The sequence below is a fragment of the Hordeum vulgare genome, chromosome 7H (assembly GCF_904849725.1).
Source record: "Hordeum vulgare subsp. vulgare chromosome 7H, MorexV3_pseudomolecules_assembly, whole genome shotgun sequence".
NCBI lineage: Eukaryota > Viridiplantae > Streptophyta > Magnoliopsida > Poales > Poaceae > Hordeum > Hordeum vulgare.
In genome coordinates, this window is record NC_058524.1 from 106911877 (window position 1) to 106922928 (window position 11052).

The 11052-nt window shown below is 43.9% G+C and overlaps 1 protein-coding gene across 3 annotated transcripts; it reads right to left on the bottom strand.

Annotated features, from left to right (window-relative positions):
- Positions 1-4762: 4762 nt before the first annotated feature.
- Positions 4763-8709, bottom strand: LOC123409461 (pentatricopeptide repeat-containing protein At3g61520, mitochondrial-like). Of its 3 annotated transcripts, none has more exons than XM_045102357.1 (3): positions 6064-8709; positions 5257-5481; positions 4763-5026 (listed from the first exon to the last, which is right to left on the bottom strand). In XM_045102357.1, the coding sequence occupies exon 1, from the start codon at positions 8565-8567 to the stop codon at positions 6771-6773; it is 1797 nt and encodes a 598-aa protein (XP_044958292.1). In that variant the 5' UTR covers positions 8568-8709; the 3' UTR covers positions 4763-5026; positions 5257-5481; positions 6064-6770. The 3 variants fall into 3 exon arrangements, with proteins under 3 accessions (XP_044958292.1, XP_044958291.1, XP_044958290.1); XM_045102356.1 differs by having other exon boundaries at positions 4763-5146; XM_045102355.1 differs by having other exon boundaries at positions 4763-5481.
- Positions 8710-11052: the final 2343 nt, after the last annotated feature.

Below are 11052 nucleotides of genomic sequence, written 5' to 3' on the forward strand. Positions count from 1 at the left end.
TAGACAAATGGAATACTATACGGGATTGATTGAATCCTTGACATCGTGGTTCGACTGATAAAGATCTTCGTAGAATATGTAGGAGCCAATATGGACATCCAGGTCCCGCTATTGGTTATTGTCCGGAGAGTGTCTCAATCATGTCTGCATAGTTCTCGAACCCGCGGGGTCTGCACACTTAAGGTTTGGTGATGATTTGGTATTAATTAGTTATGTGTGGTAGTAACCAAAAGTTGTTCGGAGTCCTGGATGAGATCCCGGACGTCACAAGGAGCTCCAGAATGGTCCGGAGGTAAAGATTTATATATGGGAAGTCATATTTCGGCTACCGGAGAAGTTTTGGGTTTTTCCGGTATTGTACCGGAAAGCTTTTATAACGTTCCGAAAACTTTTGGAGGAGTCCGGAAGTCCACCAAGGGTTCCACCACGTCCCAAGGATTTGCATGTGCTGAGGGGAGACGTCGTGGCCTTATTGGGCCAAGCATAGAAGTCCCTCAAGGCCCATGCAGTTGGGAAAGGTGGAAAATCCACCTTTGTATGGAAGGGAAGGAAGGGGACTAGGATTTCACCTCCTCCCCCCTTGGTTGCGCCCTAGGCATTGGAGTGGTTGTTCCCCACACCCCTACACCTATATAGAGAGAGGAGGGGGCGCCCCAAGAGCACACACGAAGCCCTTGGCGCCCCTCTCTCCCTACATCGATTTCTCCTCTAGTGCTTACGCGAAGCCCTGCCGGGACAACACCACCACCACCGTCACGCCGTCGCGCTGCTAGGGAATTCATCTACCACTCCGCCCTCGCTTGCTGGATCGAGGAGGCAGAGACGTCATCGAGCTGTACGTGTGTTGAACGCGGAGGTGCCGTCCGTTCGGCACTTGATCGGGAGTTCGCGGGACGGATCGTGATAGGATCGCGAAGACGTTCGACTACATCAACCGCGTTTCATAACGCTTCCGCTAAGTGATATACAAGGGTATGTAGATACAATCTCTCCTCTCGTAGATGTGCATCTCCTAGATTGATCTTGGTGAGCGTCGGAAATTTTTTGTTTCCCATGCGACGTTCCCCTACAGTTATGACCATCTTAAAAACATGCAGTTGGGACCCACTTTGAAAGGCATGCTGTTGCGGACCCTCTTAAAAACATGTGGTTGCGATCCCGTCTTGATGACATGTTCTTGCAGTTGTGAGTATCCTAGAGAAACTTGCAATTGCGTCTAGCCTATAAAAATGTGTAGTTGTGACCCCCCTTAAAATTTGAAGTGGCGACTACCCTAGAGAAAGCGTGCAATTGCGACCCCCTTTTAAAAATTTCAGTTGCGAGTAACCTAGAAAAACTTACAGTTGCAAGTACCCTAGAGAAACTTGAAGTTGTGACCGGACTTGGTAAACATGTAGTTGCGACCTCCCTCCCCCCTCCCCCCGAACAAAGACATGTAGTTACAACTACCCTAGAGGAACATGTAGTTGCGATGGGCCTTGGAAAACTTGCAACCGCGATCTGCCTTAGAGATGCGTCCAATTGCAACCCTTCGTTAAAAAACTTGCAATTGTGACCGTGCTTGGAAAACTTGCAATTGTGACAAGCCTTGGAAAATATGGAATTGTGATCCTTTACCAATTACGGTTATATTCGAAAACTTGCGATTGCAAATATCCCCCTCGGTTGATAACTTACCGTTACTACTACCCTTACACACACTGCTACGAGTACCCCCTAGAGATATGCGGAGTTCCTTTAACAAGAACTTGCGTTTTGACTACCCCGTAGAGACACACCGAGTCCCCCCCCCCTAAAAAGAACTTGGAGTTACGACTACTTTTATAAAACTTGGAGTTGTGACTATTTTTTAAAACATGCAATTGTAGCTATCCCTTTAAAAACATGAATTACATATACATTAACGTATTCCTCCTAAAAAACAAAAAATACTCCAAAAAATGAACAAAAAAACAAAAGCAACAAAAAAGTAGATTGAGCCATTTATTGAAAGTAAATAAAAAATCCAACTAGAATCATGGAAAAAAGTGATTCGATCGGTGAAAAATGTGAGGTGACACATGGATAAAAAAAGTTTTTTAAAAGTGATTTTAATATTTAAAAAAAACTAAACTGGACAAGCATAAAAAATTCTCAGAAAAAAACTGGTTTTATATTATCAGGGGCACAAACTAGTAACAACCCTCATTTGATTTTGAACATGCATATAAAAAATGGACACTTCCAAAAAAATTATGTATCCACACAGTAAAGTACCTCTCTCTCGAGACTCTCTCAGCCGACGAGGCAAACAGAAGACAATTTGAAAAAAGGCCAACAATATGGCTACTCATATACAACAATGAAATAGGCAGGCCATGTACAACAAAAATAGACCACGAGTCAGGCTACAACCTCCTGAACAACAAAACCAGGCTTGTGGGGGAAACAAAAGGAAAAGGGGGAAACGAACGCCAGCCCTCCACCGCACCGGCTACAGTGCTCGACACCCAGAAAAAGCAAATCACAACGCTAAAAAATTTGATGGCTCACAAAGTCAATGAGACCAAAACTAAAACTCATCTAGCTGAGTTTCAACAAAACCGTATTATATACTCCCTCCGTTCTTAAATATAAGACGTTGTAGAGATTGCACTATGGACTACATACGGATGTATATAGACATATTTTAAAGTGTAGATTCACACATTTTGCTCCGTATGTAGTCTATAGTGAAATCTCTACAAGGTCTTATATTTAGGAACGGAGGGAGTAGATTCTAGCATCAAGTGGGATGAGTATGCTATTGTCGTGTAATGCATGCCAGGGTGGCTAGCAACTAATGCACGCAAAACATAAGGAGACAACGCAATCCAAGAATTTGAAGGCCTTCCAATGACATTCAAGGGGCGTCTCAAAATGAGACTTAGACGTTGGTTGGAAGATGGAGGCGCCAGGGAGCCAAGGTGTGGCGCCAAGGTGTTAGGACATTGAAGAATGATAATGCCGAGGACGACTATCTTGTTGTGCATTACTGACCATCCCATGTTCAGGTGCACCACATTGTCGACCAAGCATGGCCCCAGAAAGCTCAGTGAGCAATAACTGGCTAAAATAGTAAATTATAGCATCAAGTAGGATGAATATGTTATTGTCGTGTAATGCATGCCAGGGTGGCTCGCAACTGATGCACGCAAAACATAAAGAGACGACGCAATCCAAAAATTCGAAGGCGTTCCAATGACATTCAAGGGGCGTCTCAAAACGAGACCTAGACGTGGGTTGGAAGATGGAGGCGCCAGGGAACCAAGGTGTGAGGACATTGAAGAATGATAATGCTGAGGACGGCTATCTTGTTGTGCATTACTGTCCATCCCCTGTTCAGTTCCACCACGTTGCTGACCAAGCAACTGAACAAGCCCCCAGAAAGCTCGGTGAGCAATAACTGGCTAAAATTGTAAATTATAGCATCAAGTAGGATGAGTATGATATTGTGGTGTAATGCATGCTAGGGTGTCTAGCAACTGATGCACGCAAAACATAAAGAGACGATGCAATCCAAGAATTCAAAGGCATTCCAAAGACATTCAAGGGGTGTCTCAAAAGCGAGACCTAGACGTGGGTTGGAAGATGAAGGTGCCAGGGAGCCAAGATGTTTGCCAAGATGTGAGGAGATCGAAGAATAATGATGTCGAAGACGGCTATCTTGTTCTGCATTGCCCATCCCACTTGCACCACTTTGTCGACCAAGCGAGGCCCCAAAAAGCTCGGTGAACAATAACGAATGAGTGATCACCATTTTGTTTTTTTTCTTATTCATTGCAACAAATAATGAATTCATTTGATAATGTTTGTTTTATATTATTGGGCATGTCCTAAACACAAACACTTCACTTACATAACATGCATGCATTTTCTCTCTCAAAAATTAACATGCGAGAGTCGACCCACACACACACATCTCTCTTCCCACTCCCTACTTTAAAAAATACTTTCTTTCAAATGCATCTCCCTTCTAAGTAAATGTCCGCCGCCATTCTCGGCTGACGCCGTCCTCCAACAACGTAAATCGGTCACTTTCTCTTTCGATGGATCCCCACATAGTTTAGGCTATGAAGTGTATTTTTTTCTCCCTTTACAGCATACAGACATTTGTGTTAGTAATAGGTGAAAGTAGCTTAATGTTAAACTCATCTGAACAATGACATATTCCAAAATATGGCACTTATCCCTAGGATTGAACTCGCCAGTGCGCCCTGACAAACACAAGCACAGTATAACTGATCAACTGCACTTCATGCGACAAAATAACTTCTTCTGGTACGTAGAACTCCCTGCAGCCTGATAATTTGCAGGTAGCAAATATGAATATAGATTTATTGGAAAAGTTCATACATTCCTAAAATAGTTCAACATGCATAATACTCCATCTGTACCTAAATACTTGTTGGGGAGAACTAGTACAAGTTCCCCCAGCTACAAGTATTGTGGTATAGAGGGAGTATATTCCAACAAAAAGAATACTCAGAATCTATTGAATGAATTCTGCTCAACATTCTTTGAATAATGGATTCCTTTCTGATATATGCAATCTACGGTGTTTGTGACATATGCAAATAAAAAAACAATATATCATCAGTCAAAGACTCACAATAGACAAGAAAATGAATGGTACTTCCTCCGTCCCATAATATAAGAGCATTTTTGACACTACAGGTGTCAAAAACGCTCTTATATTATGGGACAGAGGGAGTATGTCATTGTCATGTAAAAGACACAAGACTTTTGAATCACAAGTTGACAATGTAGAGAAGATAGTTCTGAAACTGTATGAGGAAGAATGACAAGATATCCAAAATATAAATCATCTCCTTTGCACGAATAGAAACTGGGATATGCCAAAGTACAGAGGCTTCAGTGCAACTGCTTCCATACTGCAACCTCAAATGTCCCTTGATCTGCTCCCTGGTGTCCTTTCCAAGTTTGTTTATGTTCATATACCTGATTACTTCTTTGATTTTGTCCCTGAATCGCTCGGTTACCGAGCCTTTCACAATAACCACAGTCATGTTACCAACAAGGTAAGCTCCACAAACCATATCAAAGGAAACATAAATCACGATAAATATCATTTCCCTAACCTTTACACCATGAATGTCACCATAATCTATGAGGGAAAAGAATATCTTATCATTTTAAAATACCAGGCTAGGTTTCTAAAGAAAAGGTATTTACGGGAAGCAAAACTATTTGTTGAAACATGAGACCAAAACTTACCAACAGTTGCTATGGTGATGATGGAAAAGTACATTGATGTAACATAACGCGTGGAATGATCAATCTCCCTGAATGAGAATAACTAGTCTCCTAACTGCAAACTCCCTATCCATGTATATCCCTCCGTTGATGTAAGGTGGATTATTCCTTTAGGCTTCAGCGGTCGGCACGTGCATGTCGACAATGAGGCACCATTGGCTTCTTCAAGCTTGATGGTACTCCAATCTGGATAGATGTTGTGTGAATACACATGTGTATCAGTAATATGCATAGGACTTGAGTGTACAATCAGAAGCGGAGTTCTACCTTCTGATCAACAAGGCCTCAGTCAGTATGTCACATCCTTTTGCCACTTTTATTTGGAAAGAATGTAGAAGAAGTAAGATCATTATCTATTTCATCTATATCTCCGATTATATTTTTTTGCCTGGAGATTATATTTCGTTTTGTAGTTAGCCATCAATAGAAGTATCATGGTTTTTTTTTAATAAAAAGGGTAACTCAGAAATTAACCCCACTAAACTCTGCTGACAACAGTGAATAGTGTGTGGACTACAATTAGATTTGTATGACCATCAAAAACAATCCAGTGAACCAGGCAGAAGCTATTTGCGGTGGCTGCCCAAGCAAAGGGCAGACAAATCAACGACAGATTTGACAAACTAAAATTCCAACTATATATTTTTTTATCTGTAATATTTTAATACTATAACAGTAGACAACCATCCGATTGATGGTGAATTGGTGATCAAACTTCCAGAACAGCCAACAGTCAGGTGGACGTGTCCACATGGCGGCGATGCTTACTTGTTGTCGGGGTGGGTGATGAGGCCGTGGAAGAACCCACTCCTCGCCGTCGCCATCAGCTGCTAGGCAGCAGCTGAGGCAGCGGAGCGGGGGGAGGCCACCCATGAGCTCAAGGTGGCTGTTCTACCACCGGTCAGGCACCACATCCACCTCATACTCCTTCTAATCCTCCTCTCCTGCCTTCCTCTTGTACCTCAGCCCCCTCACCATCGGCACGAGCTAGCCACGTGAACACACGCCGTGGCAGCCAATTCCCCATGTGCAGTGCGGTGGTGAGGACACGGATTTCACGGGCAGTAGCAGCAAAAAGGTGGTGGTGGAGCTTGGATTTGAAGTTGAACTGGGTGCCAGAGGGAAGCACCAGACACTGAGAAGGAACTGATGATGAGTACCGGACCAACAGTACCCTGATTAGCCCATAAAAACTTGAGCAGCTGTCGAATATGTGATGAATGAGACCCTGCAGAACCCAGTATGGGCTATAACTGAACATACTGCTGGCTGTTTATGATTGTAGGGTGCAGACAATTTTGATCAAAAGGGCAGCCGTTATATTAGGCCAGCTAGACTTCAGAAGCTGGTATTCTAGCCGACGCGGCTCTTTCCATCACAAGTTACACCTTAGTATTGTAGTTCTTGATTAGTATGAAGCAAAACTCATGCCTCCCTCCTTTGAACAAAGTTCTTGATGCTGACTAAGCATATTCTTATGAAGTTGTCCTTTTTGGTGCCGTACGCCCTACTTGCTGCATAAAATTATTTAATCTGTTTGTTTCACCAATGTCAGGCAGCCATTCCCGGAGAACTTCAATGGTCACAGAATCAGGAGTGCACCTCTCTTCGCTCATCCTGTCCATCAGTTCAAAGGCCTTCTCAGGCATATTGGTATCGCGAAGTCCCTTCAGCAATGCATTGAAGGTTGTTACGTCTGGGGGCACATGCTTCTCGCTCATCCAATCAAACAATTTATGTGCTAAACTAGCATTTCTGCTCTTGCAGAGAAAGTCAATCAGAATATTGTATATCACAGTGTTGGGCTGAACACCAGATTCATCCATAGACCCGAAAATCTGCAACGCCTCGTCTATTTTACCAGCTTTGCAATATCCATGTATAAGTGTACCAAAGGTGACCACAGAAGGCCGGCAACCATCATGGATCATTTTCCCCATCAATTCATCGACAGCCAAGAAATCTCCTGCTTTGCACAAACCAGACAACAAGGTAGTGTAGGTGTACACATCTGGCCGGAGACCAGCTTCCTTCATCTTCCAAAGCCACTCATGAGCCTCAGACAGTCTGTTCTCCCTACAAAACCCACCAATCAAAATATTGTATACTTTTGCATCCAACTGAAAGCCTGCCTTGTTCATCGACGACGCCATGGAGCAAGCATCCTGTAACCGCCCTGCTTGTGTCAATCCCAACATCATGATGAAATACATGGTTTTCTTTGGTGGTGGCCCTTCTTCTGTCATCTCATGGAACAACTCCATGGCCACACCCACATTTTTAGTGCGGAGCAAAGCCTGAACCAGAGTGTTGTAGGTCACCGCATTGCCCCTGGCTTCAGGCCAAATTCTTCTCTTCTCCCTGAAGAACTCCACCGCAGCCCAAACCCTCCCTACCCGGCACAAGGCGGACACAATCATGTTCAGAGTGAAGACATCCGGTGACAGGCCCTCCCTCTCCATCCTCCCAACCACCTCACACGCCATGCCAACATTCTCCACACGGCAAAACGCATCGGCCAAGCAGTTGTAAGTAAATGTGTTGGGTGCACGTCCATGCACACTCCTCATCCGCTCCTCCACAAATGTCACAGCCTCTTGAACCCTCCCACTCTTGCACAACCCGTTCACGACAGTGTTCACCGTGACAATATCTGGGCGCACGTCCGAGTCTGAATGAGACATTCCATCGAGCATCCTGAGGGCATCCCCGACGCGGCCAGATTTGCAGAGGCCATTGACGAGTATGCCGTAGGTGACGGCGTCAGGTCTGACAGCGGCGCCCCGCATGGAGGAGAAGAGCTGGGTCATTCTCGGGAGGTCTCGGGCGCGAGCGAGCGGGGCTAAGAGTTTGTTGAAAACGGAAGTGTCTGGCGGCGGGGCGCCAGCGGCCAGGGAGGCACAGAGGAAGCCGGCGGCTTGGACGGGAGAGGAGGGACGACGCGCGAGGAGCTTGGATAAGAGGGCGGAGAGGATGGGCGCCGAGGGAGGCGGGCTGCGGTGGCATGCGGGAAGGGAGAGGAGGAGCGCGAGGGAGGCTGGGGTGAGGGCGTGGGAGGGCGCGGCGAGGGTGGAGTAGAGCTCTTCGGAGAGGGACGGCGTGTCGCGGAGGAGGGAGAGGGCGGAGGCGGAAGGGGTGGGCGCCGAAAGGAGGTCGTCGAGGACGGAGACGGCGGAAGGGGTGGGAGCGGGTGGGGAGGCGGCGGAGGAGGACAAGCGGTTCTGTGCTCGCAGTCGAGGGAATGCCGCTGCGAGACGCCTGGCTGCGCACATCGTTGGAGGCGGAAGCGCCGGGACGGAAGGGGAGGAGGCGGCGGGGCGATGAACTGCCGGTGAGCTCGCCCGGGCGCGGAGAAGGGAAAGGAACGAGGTGCCGACCGGCGGAGACGTGGCGATGGCCGATGGTTACTCAGAATGGGCTGGACTGTTGGGCTATTTACATAAGGCAAAAGGCTTTCATGCAAGGGAATATTTTGTTTCTGCCACTCGCTTTTGCCTTTTGCTTATGCCACTCTAGATTTCGACGTTTTACGTTTATCATTCTTTAGTTCTTGACAATTATCACAATTTTCATTCTATGGCAAAAGAAAAATAATTTTATTTCACTTTTACCACTCTTAGCTTTGACAATGTATCACAATTGCCACTCTATAAATATTTTTTATGCCACAAAATGACAATTTTAATAACTATCAAAAGCTAAGAGTACTAAAGATGAAATGTCAAAATCTTGAGTAGCATAAGTAAAATTGACAAAAGCTAGACTGGCAAAACCAAATTTCCCCTTCATGCAATTCGCTCAAAAATGGATCAAGCCCAATACCTCATTTCCTTCCAATATGAGAATCACCCTCTTCTTACGACATGCCTCCTCTCTGATACATCTCCACCAATGAAGGGGAAGCTATACCCGACTGAAAAAGATGTCTCAATTAGACAAAAAAAGTTACCCCCTCAAAGGGTGGTGATCTCCTGCAATGCATCGAGAAGAGAAGAGTTGTTCTAGTTAACTAGGGAAAATAATTCTGAATAAATAAATAAATAAATTAGGGATATCAGACCCAAAAAACATACAAGGCCAAGTTAATTAAGGAAAAATGACGAAGACCACGCATGACTAGCATTCAAGGAAGAGCCGAATACAAGGGTGCCTAGGCCCAAGACTATCGATAGGGGATCTCCTATATGGGGGAGCCATCAGTTAGCGAACGCTTCTTCGGTAGCATCCCAACGAGCATTCTCGCGTGCTGCTACTTGATACGTTCTCAACCGTCGCCACGTGTCACGCTCTGAGCGTTTTTTTGTATTTTGTTTTTTAATTTTCCACACACAATTTCGGCTTTTTAGATTGTTTTTTCTGAATTTTTTTATGTTTCTGTTTTTCACGGTCTTCCTTAGCATTTTGACAAATAAAATCAAAAACAATTGCAAAAAAACGAGAGGCATGGTTTTGCCTTACGAAAAAAGGCATTTTCTGCTTTTTTTTGCGAGAGACATGGTTTTGCTTTCGCGAGAGGCACTGTTTTGCCCTTGCGAGAGGTACGATTTTGCCTTTGCGAGAGGCACAACCGTGCCTCTTGAAAAGGAAAAAAATATATTTTCTATTTTTTCATGAGAGGCACGGTGTTGCTTCCGTGAGAGACACGCCCGTGCCTCTCGGAAAGGAAAAAACGCGTTTTTATTTTTTTGTGAGAGGCACCAATTTTCTTCGATAGAGCCACGGTTTTACCTTCGTGAGAGGCATGGCCTTGCCTCTCGGAAAGGAAAAAACCGCGAAAAGATAAAGCGTTTTCTGTTCTTTTCAATCGCGAGAGGCATGGTTTTTTGGTTCGGTTTTTTGTGAGAAAAAAGTTCTTCAAAACCTAATAACATGGGATCTAGTTTTAAAGATCTCGACGCGAGAAATCCAACAGTGAAAACGATTCGAGATTTGGACTTACGGTTTAGGAGATAAAACGTTTTGAAAATACGAATCTACGGAAAAAGGTTGCGACAAATGGCACGAATGCAGTGCGCCACTTGTCGCAACCTGTGATGAGAGTGATCTTTGAAAAGAGTGCTCCCTAATTAGTGATTTCATCTATATGGCGACCTACACGGCGAAAATCAGTGAAGCATGTACTCCCCTACCCCCCCCCCCCCCACCGCGCGTTCATGGAGCGGCCCATGTGCGGGACGGGAAGCCCCTTGTCTTTTTCTGTTTTAATTTTTTTATTTTAAAAATAATTCTGGATATTATAAAAGATTTGAGATGTGAAAAAAAGTCATGAATTAAAAAAGTTTGTCACGATAAATGTTCACGAATTCGAGAAACAATAAATGTTCACAAAATCAAGAAACGATAAATGTTCACAAATTCAAAAAAATTGTCATTTAAAAACATTGTCTATTAAAAATGTTTACAATTTAAAAAAAAACAAGAATTTTTAGAAAAAGTTTAAAATATCTAAAAACTTGTTACCAAATTATTTTAAGTGTTATCTAAAATAAGATCCGCGAATACCAAAAAATGTACGCAATTTCAAAAAAGTTCCTTACTTTGCAAATCTTCAAAAAATTGTAAAAAATGTTTATGAATTTATTTATTTTTCATTAATTTAAAAAATGCAATTAAATTTTGAAAATATTTATGATTTTCAAAATATTCATGATTTCAAAAATGTTCATGAATTTGAAATATGTTGGCAAATTGAAAAAAAATGAAAGGAAAATAAACGGTTCAGGAAAGGTTCTAGAACCTTCCCAAAACCGGAGGAGA

Bases quoted from the DNA above. Each gene is read 5' to 3' on its own strand.
- LOC123409461 (XM_045102357.1), bottom strand. From the start codon at position 8,567: ATGTGCGCAGCCAGGCGTCTCGCAGCGGCATTCCCTCGACTGCGAGCA.